The 19,497-nt window shown below is 52.5% G+C and overlaps 1 protein-coding gene across 1 annotated transcript in view; it reads right to left on the bottom strand.

Moving 5' to 3' along the window:
• The window catches only part of HDAC1 (histone deacetylase 1), a 143,121-nt gene that overhangs the window by 8,200 nt on the left and 115,424 nt on the right, over window positions 1–19,497 (bottom strand). Inside the window, exon 13 of the mRNA XM_078680723.1 lies at window positions 9,201–9,249. Within this exon, the coding sequence (XP_078536849.1) occupies window positions 9,201–9,249 (49 nt within the window). The remainder of the gene's footprint in view (window positions 1–9,200; window positions 9,250–19,497) is intronic.

Genomic DNA, 19,497 nt, shown 5'->3' with positions numbered 1-19,497 from the left:
GGCTTCCAATGGCTAGCCTCCATTTATGGCGCTAGCCAATGGGAGCCGGGGGACGTTCCTATATCCCATATTGTAATCATTTGGATTTCGCCTGCGATGTCACGACCGCCTGCCAAAGCCCAACAGATAGTTGAACGGGTTGTGCAAGCGCCGCAGAGAATAGTGTACCACTGCCAGCCATCCTGCAGAAGTGACCCAACCCTTTCAGCCTTCTCACATAGCTAATATCACTACTGTTTTATTTGGTGCCTATAATTTCATAGTGCTTTGAAGATGCCTAACTGAGGCAATCGACACTACACAGAAACCCAATCACATCAGTTTGTTGTGAGCTCTATTCTGTACCTCCCTTCTAAAAAGTTGTGTTTCTTCCCCCTGAGGCCCCTTTTGAGAGACTGCTGAGAAGAGATATGTATGGCGTCCCTTTAGTAGGGCGTTTATGTTGTGTACACAAGAGTCATTGTGGGTACAATGCAGCAGCCTAGTTACTGATGATAGGTAGACACTGAGCTAGTCACTCTGTGGTCACTGCAGCGCATTGTCCATGCAGGAATTGGTGGCTGCAGTAGTCCAGTCACTACGATAACTCACACCCTGCAGGAAGTGGTCACTGAGGGAGAACAGTCACTAATAGCGCCCTGATACCAAAGGTTGATGCAGAGTGGCTTACCATGGATGTTGCTCGAAATGTGCAATCTATTTCACCACAAATTAACACTTTCACAGAAACATAAGTTGATCCCTTGAGAGAGAAAATGCACTGAAAGTAGATGGGTGATTGCGCAGGATCCTTATTACTGGAAACACATACTGTACAGATTGAAGGTCAGCTTTTCCAGCTTGCTGAGCCATTCTTGCCCTATAAGCTGTGTGGGATCAAAAGATTACCCTGTGTTGGTCTACTAGAGATTCTTCCTTCTGCTGGTGACCGCCACTGAGCCTGTTCAGCCACAAGCCTGGGTGCAGCCAGTGAACTAGCACCGTCCCTACGCCCTGTCTAGTCACAGGTTCTCTAACCAACAGATGAATAAGGACAACGGCAAACCCTCTAATGTGCCTTTTTTTTTTAAGGGGGTGAGGGGTTATCGAGATTTTTGTGATAAAGGCAAGCACCTTGTGTGGTGCTGCTTGTACATGCTTGCAGTTCTTTCAAGTGCCTTACTGCCTTTCTGGTTTGTCCTGTGGGGATTGGCAGGAACTCTGCCAGACTCCCCGCCTCGGGATGCAGCCTGTCGCTGGCCCTCGAATGCACAAGTTTTCACAATCAACCCCAGAGGTGTTCTCAGCAAATATGAAATGTAAAGCAGCCCCCTGCTTCCGGATACAGCCTGTCACGTCACTGCCCTCGGATGCACGAGCTTTCACAATCACCTCCAGCGGTGTGCTCGACAGGTATGAAAGCAGACGCCCGGATTCTGGAAACAGCCTGTCATTAGCACATAAGTGCCAGTGCCTGGAACTGTCGTGGTCTGATGGGTAATGCGGCCATTCCTCGAAAGCAGAATAGGAAGGGAGAGGTGGTGAAGTGGTAGGAGGAGAGGAAGGGGAGAAGAGAAGAGAGAGCGATGTAAGGAGTGTGAAAGTGAGAGGGTGTAAGTGGGAGAGAATGAGAAAAGTACAGAGGAGGGAAAGAAAATGCCGGACAATCTGACTCTGTCTCAGGAGTCACGACAGCACAGATGTACCAAAGGGAGAGGCAGGGCCTCCTCTGGCATAGCCTACAGTCAGTGACTCTAAAGCAGCCACCAATGGGCGTTTAACACTCAAGGGGTCTTCTTTAATAAACTAAACAGGCCAGGGCGCCATTTCCTGATCCGATCTCCCAAAGCATTGTTTTGCAACTTCCAGTAACTAAGCCGCACCCGGCAGAGCCTCAAACTGTCTGCTGCCCAACAAACGAAACCTACAACAACAAACGCTATCAGGCAAGGCCCCTAAGCCACCCTCCCTCCCCCAACTTCGGCAACGGGACGGAATCAAAGTCACCCCGGGCCCCAGTAATAATCGCAGCAGTGACAAAAACACTAAAACTGACAGTGCCCCTATAATTATGAGGTTGTTGCATTGCCTTTGTCATCGTGATCTGTCCTCGTCGCTCTCGAGCAAGACTGCAGTGCAAACAGCGTGGCAATAGCAAGGAGAGGTCGCACAACACCCACGATGAAGGCTTATGGAGAGCGGGGGGGGGGGAGGAGGGGGGGGCGGAGGCGGGAACGGGCACCGGGAGAGGCTGCAGAGCAGCACCGCCAACACCCAGAGATGCAGGCCGGGCCACGGGATTGCCAACAGCCGCCGCTGCCCCCAGGACAGAACCACATCGCTGCCGGCGGCTGAGATCCCCGGGGCTCCTGTACTCCCGAGCCTCCTGCACGCACGGGTCCGACCCACAGTACACGGCAGAGTGAGCTCCGCTCCGAGGGGAGCCGACCCTCGCTGCCCCTCCGAGAGGTCCTAAGGGGAGAACTCTCCGACCGCCTCCAAAGCTGCCCCCAGGACAGAACCACATCGCTGCCGGCGGCTGAGATCCCCGGGGCTCCTGTACTCCCGAGCCTCCTGCACGCACGGGTCCGACCCACAGTACAGGCAGAGTGAGCTCCGCTCCGAGGGGAGCCGACCCTCGCTGCATTTATGTTTTTAAACTCCCCATGACGTGCGACTTACTTTGCTACAGCACTGCGGGAATAAAAACTGCGTTTAAAAAGCAATAATTCGCTTGGGTAACATCTGAAGTCCTACCTTCTGTTTATGTGCATCGCGGACAGCTGAATGGCGTCCCCCTTTTTACAATACGGCTTCCGAACGGACACACGGGTAGCGGGAGGGAGCCTCCCCTAGCCCCAGCAAACAAAGCACTCACCTGGACTTCGTTCCGGGGCCGAGGCGGGACTTGCTCTTTCCCCGGGGCTCCTCCTTGCCTCGGGACAGACGACGCTGGCTGCTTGCTGCTCTCCACTCCTCCTCCTCCCGATGACACGGCGGAGGCTCGGCCGGCTGGGCCAATCCCAGCGCGGCCCTGGCTGTATGAAGGACGGCTGCTTCCCTTCGGCAGGAAGGCGGAGTCAAAATACAGTGCAAAGTGCCCCGTTTTAGATAAACGCAGCACACTATTTTCAAATGTTCTCTTAGGTAAGGAGTTGTGTACTTTTTTCCCTGTTTGGTCCCAACTAGTGAGATTAATTATCTTTGCATGGGCATCTAATTCCTCAGTCATTGTTTTAATTGCATGCTTTGCATTACGAATGGCAGGGGCATACTTTCTGAAACCAGCAGACACTCTCAACGACGGCTTCCGAACGGACACACGGAGAGGAGGGGGGGGGTGGAGGCGGGAACGGACACACGGGTAGCGGGAGGGAGCCTCCCCTAGCCCCAGCAAACAAAGCACTCACCAAAACAGAAGCCTTTTCGGTGACTCATCCATGTCGGACCAGATTCGGGGGCGTTCCCGGCTTTCGGCTGACGTCGCGTGACGTCGGCAAAAGCCAAAGAATCTCGGGAACGCCCCCGAATCTGGTCCGGCATTGACGGACAGGCCCCTCGTCCAATGGCTAGGCTCCATTTCTGGAGCCAGCCAATGAATGACGAGGGCCGACCCAAAGCCACACTACAGTTCTCATCAGGTTTTCGCCTGCGCGAAAAAGATGCGCAGAGCGCATCTTTTCGCCAGGCAAAACCTAAAAAGGGCCAGGTAAAGGGGGGGAGGACAGGGACACTATAGGAGGCCTGGGCAGTGAACTTCGCTCAGTTCGCGGAGTTTTCTGCACTCCGCGGAGTTCGCAGAGTGCGGAAAACTCTGCTTTGCGATGTGCAGCAGAGTTTTTTCCCTGCTCGCGAATGGTAAGTTCGCGATCGCAAACTGTAAGTTCGCGAGCACAAGCTGCCGCTCGGGTAGAATTTATATTGGAGCCGCAGGAATACCAGCACAAACGACAGTTTGCACTGCACTCTACCACTTGAAGATCTTCACAGAGTTTTTTGTAACTTCACAGAGTTCCGCATAGCAAAACGCCGCGAACTAAGCCCAGGCCTACACTCTAGTGACTTATGTCCAGTTGTGAATGTATGTAGATGGGTATTCAACTAAAACCCAAGAGTGTAGGCAGAAGGGAAATGGAGGAAAGCAGCAATCTCTTTAACAAACTACTTCTAGTAAAACTCAAGATGGCACCACAAATCATGGACATGAAGTGTTGACTGGTGCCTGTGTACTATGGGATTCTGCAAAGAACCACAAAGACAGCAAAATGTCACTTCCAACTCAAGGCTTGCTACACAACAGTCAGTCTCCAGTGCACATTGTCAACATATGATTGTTTTGAGTGTCCTGCAAAAAACAGCTGGGATACTCCCCAAATATACACTGCAATATGAATTCGAAAATGCTCATGGACAAGGGAAGCTTGCACTGATGAGTGCATTAAGTATTCTGTAAGTCTGGGATGCCTATACCGGAGTGGTACGTGTATGCTTGCACCTATGGTAGCTTTTGCATTGCTGTAGTCTGAGTTGTACCTGTTCTGACTACATTACACACACAAAAAAAACAGTTTAAAAAAACTCCATAACTTGATTTGTCAATGCCTGTTAACAGTGAGGGTCTGGGCTAGGCCTTTGTCTTTCACTGCGTACTTTGCAAACCACAGTTTCCCCAAGAGAGCATTACTCTCCCTGTCGCGGTGGCCTGTGTGGCCCTTGCAAAGAAGGCACGTAGGGGCGATGGAAAGCAGAGGAGGGAGACCGAATGAGCGTCCCACAACAGAATGGATTGTGGGTAATTACCACAAAACATAATGCGCGCGCGCCCTCACACCGATTAATGAGAACACGGATTGTGAGAAAGTGCCATCTTTCTTGCACTGGTATGCCCCCACTTTTTTCTGAACTGCTGATGTGCTTTGACTGAGTGTGCCCTGGGTCCCTGCCAACCAGGTACCCAGGGCCTGTGTTCCTTCCCTAAAAGTTGTGTTGAAACTAAAACCCAACTGGCATCTCTGGCCACCTGTCAAGCCCCTAGTAAATGGTACCCTAGGTACCCAGGGCATGGTGACCAGAGAAGACCCCTTAGGACTGCAGCACTTATTGTGCCACCCTCAGGAGCCCTGTACCCTGACACCCACACACTGCCTTTGCAGGCTGAGTGTCTAAGTACAGAACTAAACCAAGAGTCGACATGGCACACAACCCTGTGTGCCATGCCCACAGAACCCACTGCCCTGGCATACTTCAGTCACCCCTCTAGCTGGGTGCCCTATGCCAGAGGTGTGGGCACAGGTGCATGAGCCATGTGCCCCTACAGTACCCAGGGCCATTCCTGGGCACTAAGTGTGGTGATGCCATGAAGAGTATATGGTGCTGGGAGGTTGTCATTATGAACTCCACAGCACCATAATGGCTACACTGAAGACTGACAAGTTTGGTACAAAACTTCTCAGCACATTAAACCCGCACTGATGTCAGTGTGGGATTTAATGTAAAATACACCAGAGGGCATCTTCGAGATGCCCTCTGAAAACGTAACCTACAATCCATGTCTGGGCTGAGTGGCTGCAGAGGCTGCCACACAGCAGACATGTTGCTGGACCCCTGGTGGAGAGCCCCCCTCTCCTGGGCATGCAACAATGCACATCCTGGGCGAGGTGCTAGGTCTCCTCCCCCAGGATGGGCAGGGGGAAGCTTCAAAGGCCTGCCGCCTCTGTGAGCTTCCCCAGACCATTTGCTGTACCCAGCAACTGGCCACCACCAGTTCTGACCCCCACTCTGGCTGGAAGACTGGCAGGAAAAACTACGTCAGGAAGAAGGGTGTGCCAGCCTGTGCCATACCCACCATTCAGGTGGGGGAGACTAGGTGAAGCACGACCCCGGGCTCCGGCCATCTTAAAGATGGGGAGCCCTGCCCAATCCCAGCTATGCTCCTGCCTCCCTCCCACAGGAGAGGAGCAGGCTAGGGGTGTACCCACCCCAGGACAGGGACCTATTGGTCCCTGCCCTTGCCCTACCTGTAACGCCCCTAAATTCAGTATTTAGGGCCTCCCTGAACCTTCCTTCCTCAGATCCCGATACCAAAAGAAGGAAGATCAAGAAGAAGAAGACCCGCCGCGCAGCTGCTAACAGGACGACAACAACTGACTTGGCCCCAGTCCTACCGGCCTGTGGATCCTGGAACCTGCTCCTGCCTAAATCCCGGCGATTCTTGCGGACAGTAACCTTGGGACACCCAGAGGACCTGCCTGCCTTGACCCTCTTAAAGATTGGGACTCCCATCAGCAGAGGCTCTGCTGCAACAACCCTCCCTTGGTGCCAGCCAGGAAGCTCCGGACCAGCCCACTCTGCACCTGCCGAACCCGGCCCGTGCCCGAGTGATCCAAGACCACGTGGACTTCCCCCCCGGCGACTGGGACCCGAAGTCCAATGCACAAAGACCCTCCTCGACGAACCAGACGACACCTGCAGACTCAGAACCAGGGCCCCCCCAACCGCGACCAGCTGAGGGTAATCATTTCCGAGACCCAAAGACACCCCTGCACCCACTGCCCTACAGCCACCTGTGCCTCCCTTTGGGGTACCTACCTGTGCTTCAAGATCCCAACTTACCTCTCGACGTGCTGGTCGCCCCTGGGGAGTCTCCGCCCCCGAGCCTGCAGCCTTTGTTCCCTTTTGATCTTTTCCATTGGCTAACATTGAGCGCCCGACGGCTCAAAAGCACCCTGCACCCAGCCGCCCGAGAACAGCTGGCTGTGCCACCTTTGTCCTATCCTGCTTCCCCCTTTGCCCTGAGCAAGTGACAAGGAGTCCAGCTCCCACAGCTGCGTGGCCTGCTAGCCAGCAGCCACCAACCGGAGGCCCCCGTCCTCCATTGGATAACATTGGGCCTACCTACCTCTGCACCCGGCCACCCCTGCGCCGCTGAGGGTGAACCAACTGTACCTACCTGACCCTGGGGGACCCCTGAGTCTATGCCCAGAACCACAACTTCATCAGTCGAGTACTCGGCCGGAAACCGGTAACTCACTTACCTGCCATTGAATAATATGGACTGGTTTGACTCGAAAAATCTTCTAAGTGCCTACTTTTGAAAACTTGAACTATTCATATAAAATCATCCGAATTCCGAAATACTCACCTGCGATCAGGAGAGGAGCCAGTACTGTACCTTGTAGCCCAGTGCTGAAACGCAAAAGTAATCCCTAACGGATTTACTAGTAACCTGTATTTTCTCCATAGGAATCCATTGTCTGCTTTTCTATGACATTTCTTCTAAGTGCCTACTTTTGAAAACTAGAAATATTCTTTAAAAATCATACGAAATACTGAAACGTAATTACTTACCTGTTTTGAGTTGAGACCCCAGTGCTGGCCCCAGGAGACCAGTACTGGATTACAAAAGTAACAAGATCGTACTTTACCTGCAACCTGAATTTTCTCCCATTGGATAACATTGCAGATTTCTGTTGAAAAGTTTAAGTGTGAACTTTTAAAATGGCTTTTTATTCCTGAAAAATCACTACAATACCTAAAACGTTTTTGCTAAACTGGTTTCAGCTTAGACCCCAGGACTGAACCTAGGAGTCCTGGGATTACCAAAGTAATCTACAAAGTAATCATTTGTGTTTATATATAAGGAAATCCATTGAGTTCAATGCTAAATTGTGTGTAGAATTGTGTTGCCTACTGCAACCCCTGTACCTATTGTCTTTCCAAAGTTTATTGCCTTTCTGCAAAGTACTCATCTGAGGCCTCTCATTTTGAGAACAGTACATTTTTGATGCCTGTTGGTTCTAGAAATAAAATAACTATATATTTTGATATAAAAACCAATTGGCCTGGAGTTCAGTCTGAGTTTGTGAAAACTTTTGCTGACTGAGTATGCACAACAAATGCTTTACACTGTCCTCTGGTACTGCCTTACTGCTCGACCAAGCGACCACTTTAGAGAGTAAGGTCACACCTGGCTTTAGCCTCTGTATTCCGCTGGGGTTTGCGGAGTCTATACACACTGTACCTTATTCTGGTCCAGTATATATATATATATATATATATATATATATATATATATATATATATATATATATATATATATATATATATATATATATATATATATATATATATATATATATATATATATATATATATATATATATATAGCCACTTTCTCACACTGATTTTTTCTGAAACCACCCGCAGTCCCAAGAAATAGGCTGGCACTCTTGTTCTCATGCCACCCTAACTCTCAATGCTGGAACCACGCGCCTTCCACTCAGGGCTTTAAGTGGGCCGGGTCTCACCGGTGCAGAGCACCAGTAGTTTTTTTAAGGGGGCCTCGAAACGGGTCTCTATCGGGCTCTGTTTTGAGCCCTGGCACTGGAGGTCCGTTTTTTTCCGGACTGCAGTGACAGCAGTTTGCGGTCATCATTGCAGTCCGGAAAAAAGTGCCAGGGTCCAAAACAGCCCGATAGAGACCCATTTCGAGACAGCAGGCCCATTGATGTGCGCTGGTCACACGGCTCACTTCTCACTAGTGGAGGTTAAGGCATGACGTCATGCCAGGTGAGAGTTACGGGGGAAGGGAAATCTTTAAGGGGTCATTTTCTTTCTGGATTTCCCTTCTCTTTCTGAAACGCAAGAGCAGCAACATTGTGGTAGGGTCACCAGGGCTTTAATTGAAGCTTTTTCAACATTCTATGTAACAAGCCATGGTTGCAGCTTATTTATCTTAGAACTATTGGCCTTGTCAATGGTTATTAGTTGCCTGACTTGAGGTAGATATGATGTTACTTGTATCATATATCTGGATGCAATGACAGAAACGGCGAAATACAAGTGGGGCGGCACACTATGCTAAACACAGATTTGTAACCTAAGTGTTTTAAAGCCACGCCCCTAATTACACTGACCACGCCCCTTTGAGAGACCCCCCCCCCCCCAGTTTTTCCGTCCCACTTAAAGCCCTGCTTCCACTCACACCAAGATCTCCAGCTCACCCGTAAGCTGCCAGTACATTGGAAACCTCCGTCCGCACTGCGGGCCACCTGCCCGCGAGTGAAACGGGGCCTGGGCTCCTCCAGTCTCCCTCACATCGCCGCCTCCCCCCAGCAGCGCGGGTCACGCACGCGGCGGCTCCCCTGCGCCGCGCACCGCCCCACCCGCTGCCATTCAACGGGACAGTTCAGCCAGTGCGTGCACGGGGCCCCAGCTCTCACCTCTTGGCATCGGTTTTGTCCTCCTTCGCCCGGTCCTCTTCCTTTATATCTGGGGGAGAAACGGATGCGGTCACATGGAGAAGTTACAACGCCTGCAGACTACATTCCGCTGCGGCTCCCAAGGCCAGCGCACGATACATTCCCAGCATTACCTCACCACAGCAGATAGGGAGCACAACAACACAATTATTCATTCGCCAGTCCCAGTCTCATCTCCTTGCGTTTCCACAGACAGCCCCTCGCGTTCATGTCTGGAGTAGAAGTTTACCAGCTTCGTCCTTGGCGGATGTTAACGTTTTCTTCTTACCTCAGAATCCCAATCATTCATGCACACATTAGCACAAGCTCAAGTTCACCACCCTTCTCTCCACACCAGTGTCCTGTTTCCTCCCACCCTCCTCACCTGCTCCCCAATCACCCACTTCCTACTGATTGCCCCCCCTCCCGGCGGTGCCCTCCACGAAGCTCGCGCACCTCTCTAACCCCAGTTTGTTCGTCTCTCCTTCTTTATCACTTCAACCTTCACTGCCGTTTTACCCCGTCTCTGAGGGTCTGCGCTTGGCGTGTGGGTCACCTCACCATCCTTCGCTACAATTGCAAAACCCTCACCCCTTTCTCCTGTAGTGCCCTCCTCCTGGTCCTCCACTACAAACGGGACTAGTCCCGCCACAACAGTGTGCTCCATCTCCCTCGTTAGCACCGTTTCTCCACACCCAACAGGTACAATTTATTATTCCTCGCCTCCTTTTCCCTTCTATGTCCACCCACATTTCCGTTGGAATGTCCCCTAGCATTTATTCCCCTGCCCCAGTTCACCATAAGAAACACAATTCAATATGCCCCCCCCCCCGGCGTAAAAAAAATAATTTGTGCAACGGTGCTTTTGCTTTTCTTTACATTCACATCCTCTGCAAACTCCTGCCATCTGGTGGCTGGATCAGTAACAGCTTAAAAAGTTTTGGATAGCCATCAATCCTAGTCCCCCAAACGGCGGTCCTGTGACAAGGTCCATTGTAATCACGGTTGGACTTTAGGTGTGCGAAAACCTCTCAATTTCTTGCCCACCGCAAGTTTGAAAATATTCCCATTTAAGTCAGGCTTCAAAGCGTTTCTGCGTAACGCAATCATTTTCACTCCGATGAAGCCTAGCTAAAATGGCAAAAGTATGCAGAATTTATCGGAAAGCTTAGCTTCTGCAATTTTCCATGCACAATACAGACTCCAGATCTTTAATTTTACCTGTTATGACTTACTGTTAAAATGTTTACAAGTTTCACCAAAATGTGAGAAAGCAATAGAATGCTGCAGTACCATGAAATTGCATGGTCTCCTATGGAATACACAACCCTAAGCACTTTACAGTTTTATTTCATTTACATCCTTGTCACAACGTTATCACGTGGTTTCTGCTCATTCCTTGATTTTCACCTTAATGTCAAGAGGAGGTTACAATACAAAACCACATATACCACTGTTTTTGATCTGCAACAGACTTGCATGTTTTGCACTGAATATCTAAGAGAACAATGCATGGATGGAGATGCGAGGAAAATGCTGGCTACCTGAACACATTCTATTACACCACTTGACCACTGTCATGTATCTAAACACACACTAATATTAGACAAGCATTGGCATAGCCATTAGGTCTCACATTTGGGACCTTATAAGTGTTTAGCCATGCAACAGTTGGTGTTGTTGCACCGAGGATATTGTACTGCATAGCTAAATACTTATAGTGTCTAAAAAGCGAGACCTATTGGCTATGCCAATGCTGGTTTGTTTTTTGTTGCTGTTTTGTTTAAGTTGCCAGATCTACAATAGTTGGACATGGTTTTTGTTAACAGTTCTTTGCATCAAATGAACTTGTTTTCATTGCTCTGAATGTAGTTTCCATTCTGGTTGTAGAAAGCAGTCATCCCTGGGGGTGTGGTGGTTGCCTAGCTGTGAGCCGAACTTTGCAAATGACAAAAAGCCTGGTGCAGGCCCAATTTACAAGTGTGGAGTGAGTGAGTCCCAAGCAGCATGACTGACTCACACAGGAGTTCATGCACTGTACCTGCATACTCCGCATGGTTTAAGGAGACTAGACCCACTCCCTCCCAGGCATCGAACACATATATACCAAGAAACTCTGAGAAGAGCCTGCCTGCTGCACTGACCGCTGGTGGGGTGTGTGCCTGGTGAAAGCATGCACTGACGGCTGGTGGTGTGTGCGCCTGGTGGAAGCGTGCACTGACGGTTGGTGTTGTGTGTGCCTGGTGGAAGCGTGCACTGACGGTTGGTGGTGTGTGCCCCCGGTGGAAGCGTGCACTGACAGCTGGTGGTGTGTGTGCCCGGTGAAAGCGTGCACTGACAGCTGGTGGTGTGTGTGCCCGGTGAAAGCGTGCACTGACAGCTGGTGGTGTGTGCGCCTGATGAAAGCGTGCACTGACAGCTGGTGGTGTGTGCGCCTGATGGAAGCGTGCACTGACAGCTGGTGGTGTGTGCGCCTGATGGAAGCGTGCACTGACAGCTGGTGGTGTGTGCGCCTGATGGAAGCGTGCACTGACAGCTGGTGGTGTGTGTGCCTGGTAGAAGCGTGCACGGACGGTTGGTGGTGTGTGTGCCTGGTAGAAGCGTGCACGGACGGTTGGTGGTGTGTGTGCCTGGTGGAAGCGTGCACTGACGGTTGGTGGTGTGTGCCCCTGGTGGAAGCGTGCACTGACAGCTGGTGGTGTGTGTGCCCGGTGAAAGCGTGCACTGACAGCTGGTGGTGTGTGTGCCCGGTGAAAGCGTGCACTGACAGCTGGTGGTGTGTGTGCCCGGTGAAAGCGTGCACTGACAGCTGGTGGTGTGTGTGCCCGGTGAAAGCGTGCACTGACAGCTGGTGGTGTGTGTGCCCGGTGAAAGCGTGCACTGACAGCTGGTGGTGTGTGTGCCTGGTGAAAGCGTGCACTGACAGCTGGTGGTGTGTGTGCCTGATGGAAGCGTGCACTGACAGCTGGTGGTGTGTGCCCCCGGTGGATGCGTGCACTGACAGCTGGTGGTGTGTGTGCCCGGTGAAAGCGTGCACTGACAGCTGGTGGTGTGTGTGCCCGGTGAAAGCGTGCACTGACAGCTGGTGTGTGTGTGTGCCTGATGGAAGCGTGCACTGTCGGCTGGTGGTGTGTGTGCGCCTGGTGGAAGCGTGCACTGACGGGCTGGTGGTGTGTGTGCCTGGTGGAAGCGTGCACTGACGGTTGGTGTTGTGTGTGCCTGGTGGAAGCGTGCACTGACGGTTGGTGGTGTGTGCCCCCGGTGAAAGCGTGCACTGACAGCTGGTGGTGTGTGTGCCGGTGAAAGCGTGCACTGACAGCTGGTGTGTGTGTGTGTGCCTGATGGAAGCGTGCACTGTCGGCTGGTGGTGTGTGTGCGCCTGGTGGAAGCGTGCACTGACGGTTGGTGTTGTGTGTGCCTGGTGGAAGCGTGCACTGACGGTTGGTGGTGTGTGCCCCCGGTGGAAGCGTGCACTGACAGCTGGTGGTGTGTGAGCCCGGTGAAAGCGCGCACTGACAGCTGGTGGTGTGTGTGCCCGGTGAAAGCGCGCACTGACAGCTGGTGGTGTGTGTGCCCGGTGAAAGCGCGCACTGACAGCTGGTGGTGTGTGTGCCTGATGGAAGCGTGCACTGACAGCTGGTGGTGTGTGCCCCCGGTGGAAGCGTGCGCTGGCAGCTGGTGGTGTGTGCCCCCGGTGGAAGCGTGCGCTGACAGCTGGTGGTGTGTGTGCCCGGTGAAAGCGTGCACTGACAGCTGGTGGTGTGTGTGCCCGGTGAAAGCGTGCACTGACAGCTGGTGTGTGTGTGTGCCTGATGGAAGCGTGCACTGTCGGCTGGTGGTGTGTGTGCGCCTGGTGGAAGCATGCACTGACGGGCTGGTGGTGTGTGTGCCTGGTGGAAGCGTGCACTGATGGTTGGTGTTGTGTGTGCCTGGTGGAAGCGTGCACTGACGGTTGGTGGTGTGTGCCCCCGGTGGAAGCGTGCACTGACAGCTGGTGGTGTGTGTGCCCGGTGAAAGCGTGCACTGACAGCTGGTGGTGTGTGTGCCCGGTGAAAGCGTGCACTGACAGCTGGTGGTGTGTGTGCCTGATGGAATCGTGCACTGACAGCTGGTGGTGTGTGTGCCTGATGGAAGCGTGCACGGACGGTTGGTGGTGTGTGTGCCTGGTAGAAGCGTGCACTGACAGCTGGTGGTGTGTGTGCTTGATGGAAGCGTGCACTGTCGGCTGGTGGTGTGTGTGCCTGGTGGAAGCGTGCACGGACAGCTGGTGGTGTGTGTGCCCGGTGAAAGCGTGCACTGACAGCTGGTGTGTGTGTGTGCCCGGTGAAAGCGTGCACTGACAGCTGGTGTGTGTGTGTGCCTGATGGAAGCGTGCACTGTCGGCTGGTGGTGTGTGTGCGCCTGGTGGAAGCATGCACTGACGGGCTGGTGGTGTGTGTGCCTGGTGGAAGCGTGCACTGATGGTTGGTGTTGTGTGTGCCTGGTGGAAGCGTGCACTGACGGTTGGTGGTGTGTGCCCCCGGTGGAAGCGTGCACTGACAGCTGGTGGTGTGTGTGCCCGGTGAAAGCGTGCACTGACAGCTGGTGGTGTGTGTGCCTGATGGAAGCGTGCACTGACAGCTGGTGGTGTGTGTGCCTGATGGAAGCGTGCACGGACGGTTGGTGGTGTGTGTGCCTGGTAGAAGCGTGCACTGACAGCTGGTGGTGTGTGTGCTTGATGGAAGCGTGCACTGTCGGCTGGTGGTGTGTGTGCCTGGTGGAAGCGTGCACGGACGGTTGGTGGTGTGTGTGCCTGGTAGAAGCATGCACTGTCGGCTGGTGGTGTGTGTTCCTGGTGAAAGTGTGTACTGACGACTGATGGTGTGCGTGCCTGGTGGAAGCAGGAGCATTCACAGTGATAGAGACAAGTGAAACTGACGGGGAGGAGAAGGAAGTAAAGTAAAGTAAAGTCCACATTTGTAAAGCGCACAATCACCCGTAAGGGTCTCTAGGCGCTGGGGGGCCGTCGGGAAGATTAAGCGAGCTATTGCCCAGAGTCACATGGTGCTGGGCTGACCTGCCGCCGGAGCCGGGGATCGAACCGTGGTCCCCAGATTCCAGCGTCAGTCGCCCTGGCCGCGGCGCCACACCTCTTGCAGAGGAGCATGATTCACAGGTAGAAGACACAAATGAAGCTGAAGGCGGAGTGCTGAAAGCAAAAGAAACAAGCATTTGCAATGCAATAGGTCTCGCATTAGGAAAGTTTGAGCTATTGGTCTTGTAAATGACAAATTTTTTTATTTCGTGTGTTGGTTTTGAAAATAGCGAAATTAATAGCTTTGCCATTTGCAATGCCAATACTTTTATCGTTTGCAAATGTGACACCTATAGCATTTGTAATGCAACATGTTTTGTATTTATGTGACTTAGATGTATTGATATTACAAAGGCTTTTAATTTTTCTAAATAATTAATACTTAAATAAAAGTTATTGTAATTTATAATGGCAATAGCTTAAACTTTTGTAAATAACTTTTGTGAAGATTATGTTCAGTGTATTTTATTGTGACGAAAATCCAAGAACAGAAGTGAAATATTAACATCTTTTTATGACATTTGTAATAAAGCTTGAAACATTGAGAGAAAATATTTGAACCAGTTGTTGTTGAATGGTTGCACAGATTGATGCTGTGTTGGCGCTCAGTGATGTTGTGGTGGCGACGAGTGATGCTGTGGCGTTCAGTGATGCTGTGGTGGCGCATAGTGATGTTGTGGTGCCCCTGAGTGATGCTGTGGTGCCCCTGAGTGATGCTGTGGTGCCCCTGAGTGATGCTGTGGTGATGCAATAGATAGAGTGAGTGCGATAGATAGCTAGAGGGAGGGCGAAAGATAGCTAGAGGGAGGGCGATAGATGTAATGTAAAAATCACTTATATAGCGCAAAAACTGTCACCCTATGGGTATCCTGGCGCTTTTAGAAATGGTGATGGTCAGCACGTTACCAGCCCGTAATAGGCAGTGAAAGAACTAGTTTTACATCCTAGGAAACAACCAGGTTTTCAGATTCTTTCTGAAACAGGTCCATGAACTGGCCTGTCTGATGGTCTGGGGCAGCTAGAGGGAGGGCGAAAGATAATTAGAGTGAGGGCGAAAGATAGGTAGATAGCGTGAGGGCGAAAGATAATTAGAGTGAGGGCGAAAGATAGGTAGATAGCGTGAGGGCGATAGGTAGATAGCGTGAGGGCGATAGGTAGATAGCGTGAGGGCGATAGGTAGATGTGTGTGGCTGGGTGTGTGGCTGGGTGTGTGGCTGGGTGTGTGGCTGGGTGTGTGGCTGGGTGTGGTTGGCTGTGCGTGTAGTTGTGCGTGTAGTGATGTTTGTGTGTGGGGTGATGTTTGTGTGTGGGGTGATGTTTGTGTGTGGGGTGATGTTTGTGTGTGGGGTGATGTTTGTGTGTGGGGTGATGTTTGTGTGTGGGGTGATGTTTGTGTGTGGGGTGATGTTTGTGTGTGGGGTGATGTTTGTGTGTGGGGTGATGTTTGTGTGTGGGGTGATGTTTGTGTGTGGGGTGATGTTTGTGTGTGGGGTGATGTTTGTGTGTGGGGTGATGTTTGTGTGTGGGGTGATGTTTGTGTGTGGGGTGATGTTTGTGTGTGGGGTTGTGTTTGTGTGGTTGTGTTTGTGTGGTTGTGTTTGTGTGGTTGTGTTTGTGTGGTTGTGTTTGTGTGGTTGTGTGTGCAGTTGTATGTGTGTGTGTGCGTGGTTGTATGTATGTGTGTGTGCGGTTACAGAAGGATGTATGTGGAAGAGAGCAGCAGATCAGCACAGCAGAAGAGAACAGGGAGTTAAAGAAGGAGGCGGGTGGAGGAGAACAGCAGATCGGTTCAGGAGAAGAGAACAGAACAGGGAGCTAGCGAGGGAGGCGGTGGAAGAGAGCAGCAGATCAGTACGGGAGAATAGAAGAGAACGGGGAATTAGAGAAGGCGGTGGGTGGAAGAGAGCAGCAGATCAGCACAGCAAAAGAGAACAGGGAGTTAAAGAAGGAGGCGGGTGGAAGAGAGCAGATCAGCACAGGAGAAGAGAACAGGGAGTTAAAGAAGGAGGTGGGCTGGAAGAGAGCAGCAGATCAGCACTGGAAAAGAGAAGAGAACAGGGAGTTAGAGAAGGAGGCACGGTGGAAGAGAGCAGCATATCAGCACGAGAGAAGAGAAGAGAACAAGGAGTTAGAGAAGGAGGTGGGTGGAAGAGAGGAACAGATCAGCACAGCAGAAGAGAACAGGGAGTTAAAGAAGGAGGTGGGGTGGAAGAGAGCAGCAGATCAGCACAGGAGAAGAGAATAGAACAAGGAGTAGGGGAAGGAGGTGGGTGGAAGAGAGGAACAGATCAGCACAGCAGAAGAGAACATGGAGTTAAAGAAGGAGGCGGTGGAGGAGAGCAGCAGATCAGCACAGGAGAAGAGAATAGAACAGGGAGTTTCAAGTAGGAGGAGGGTGGAAGAGAGCAGCAGATCAGCACAGGAAAAGAGAACAGGGAGTTAAAGAAGGAGGCGGGTGGAAGAGACAGAAGATTCGCACAGGAGAAAAGAACAGAGTTAAAGAAGGAGGCGGTGTGGAAGAGAGCAGCAGATCAGCACAGGAGTAGAGAACAGGGAGTTAGAAAAGGAGGCGGGAGGAAGAGAACAGCAGATCAGCATGGGAGAAGAGAACAGGGAGTTAGAGAAGCAGGTGGTGGAAGGAAACAGCAGATCAGCACAGGAGAAAAGAACAGAGTTAAAGAAGGAGGCGGGTGGAAGAGAGCAGCAGATCAGCACAGGTGAAGAGAACATGGATATAAAGAAAAAGGCGGGTGGAAGCGAGCAGCAGATCAGCTTGGGAGAAGAGAACAAGGAGTTGGAGAGGGAGGTGGGTGGAAGAGAGCAGCATAACAGCGCAGCAGAAGAGAACATAGAGTTAAAGAAGGAGGCAGGTGGAAGAGAGCAGCAGATCAGCACAGGAGAAGAGAACATGGATATAAAGAAGGAGGTGGGGTGGAAGAGAGCAGCAGTTCAGCACAGGAGAAGAGAACAGGGAGTTAGAGAAGGAGGCAGGTGGAAGAGAACAACATATTAGCACAGGAGAAGAGAACAGGGAGTTAGAGAAGGAGGCGGGGTGAAAGAGAACAGCAGATCAGAACAGGAGAAGAGAAGCGAACAGGGAGTTAAAGAAGGAGCTGGGGTGGACGAGAGCAGCAGATCAGCACAGGAGAAGATAATAGGGAGTTAGAGAAGGGGGTGGGTGGAAGAGAGCAGATCAGCACAGGAGAACAGAACCGGGAGTTAAAGAAGGAGGCGGGTGGAAGAGAACAGCAGTTCAGCACAGGAGAAGAGAACAGGGAGTTAAGGAAGGAAGCGGGTGGAAGAGAACAACATATTAGCACAGGAGAAGAGAACAGGGAGTTAGAGAAGGAGGCGGGGTGAAAGAACAGCAGATCAGCACAGGAGAAGAGAAGCAAACAGGGAGTTAAAGAAGGAGTTGGGGTGGACGAGAGCAGCAGATCAGCACAGGAGAAGAGAACAGGGAGTTACAGAAGGAGGCGGGTAGAAGAGAACAGCAGATCAGCACAGGAGAAGAGACCAGGGAGTTAAAGAAGGAGGTGGGGTGGATGAGAGCAGCAGACCAGCACAGGAGAAGAGAACATGGAGTTAAAGAAGGAGGCGGCGTGGAAGAGAGCAGCAGATCAGCAAAAGAGAACAGAGTTAAAGAAGGAGGCGGTGGAAGAGAACAGCAGATCAGCACAGGAGAAGAGAAGAGGGAGTTAGAGAAGGAGGTGGGTGGAAGAGAGGGAGGGCGATAGATAGAGGGAGGGAGGGCGATAGAGGGAGGGAGGGGGGATAGATAGAAGGAGGGCTATCGATATAGAGGGAGGGCGATAGATAGATAGAGTGAGGGAGGGCGATAGATAGATAGAGGTAGGGCAATAGAGTGAGTGAGGGCGGTAGAGTGAGTGAGGGCGGTAGAGTGAGTGAGGGCGGTAGAGTGAGTGAGGGCAGTAGAGGGAGGGCGGTAGAGGGAGGTCGGTAGAGGGAGGTCGGTAGAGGGAGGGCAGTAGAGGGAGGGCAGTAGAGGGAGGGCGGTAGAGTGGTGATGGTGTGTGAGAGGGTGAGGGTGTGTGAGAGGGTGTGAGTGTGTGAGAGTGGGTGAGGGGTGTGAGGGTGTGGGGGTGTGTGTGTGGGGGTGTGAGTGTGCGGGGGGGTGGTGTGAGGGAGTGGGGGTGTGAGGGAGTGGGGGTGTGAGGGAGTTTGAGAGTGAGGGGATGTGAGGGTGAAGGTATGTGAGGGTGTGCGAGGTTGAGAGGGTGTGTGGGTGAGGGGGTGAGAGGGTGAGTGAGGGTGAGGGGGTGGGAGGGTGGGTGAGGGGGGTGAGAGGGTGTGTGTGGGTGAGGGGGTGAGAGGGTGAGAGGGTGAGAGGGTGAGAGGGTGAGAGGGTGAGAGGGTGAGAGGGTGAGAGGGTGAGAGGGTGAGGGGGTGGGGGGTGGGTGAGGGTGAGAGGGTGTGTGAGGGTGAGAGGGTGTGTGAGGGTGAGAGGGTGTGTGAGGGTGAGGGGTGAGGGTGTGTGAGGGTGAGGGGTGAGAGGGTGTGTGAGGGTGAGGGGGTGTGTGAGGGTGTGTGAGGGTGAGAGGGTGAGAGGGTGAGAGGGTGAGGGGGTGTGAGGGTGAGGGGTGAGAGGGTGTGTGAGGGTGAGGGGGTGTGTGAGGGTGAGGGGGTGTGTGAGGGTGAGTGAGGGTGAGAGGGCGGGTGAGGGTGAGTGAGGGTGAGAGGGCGGGTGAGGGTGAGAGGGCGGGTGAGGGTGAGAGAGGGGGTGAGAGGATGAGTGAGGGTGAGTGAGGGGCTGTGAGGGTGAGAGGACGGGTGAGGGTGAGAGGGGGTGAGAGTGAGTGAGAGTGTGAGAGAGTGTGAGAGAGTGTGAGTGAGGGTGGGTGAGGGTAAGGGTGATGGGGTGTGAGGGTGAGGGGGTGTGGGGTTGAGGGGGTGTGTGGGTGAGGGTATGTGAGGGTGAGGAGGTGTGAGGTTGAGGGGGTGTGAGGTTGAGGGGGTGTGAGGGTATGTGAGGGTGAGGGTGTGTGAGGTTGATGGGGTGTGAGGGTGAGGGGGTGTGAGGGTGAGGGGGTGTGAGGGTGAGGGGGTGTGAGGGTGAGGGGGTGTGAGGGTGAGGGGGTGTGAGGGTTGTGAGGGTGAGTGAGGGTTGTGAGGGTGAGTGAGGGTGTGTGGGTGAGTGAGGGTGTGTGAAGGTGAGGGGCCTGAGGGGGTGTGAGAGGGTATGTG

Source organism: Lissotriton helveticus, chromosome 3_1 (genome assembly GCF_964261635.1).
Source record: "Lissotriton helveticus chromosome 3_1, aLisHel1.1, whole genome shotgun sequence".
NCBI classification, from domain to species: Eukaryota; Metazoa; Chordata; class Amphibia; order Caudata; family Salamandridae; genus Lissotriton; species Lissotriton helveticus.
The sequence above is the reverse complement of the archived record's forward strand: the minus strand, read 5'-3'. Positions and strand labels throughout refer to the sequence as shown.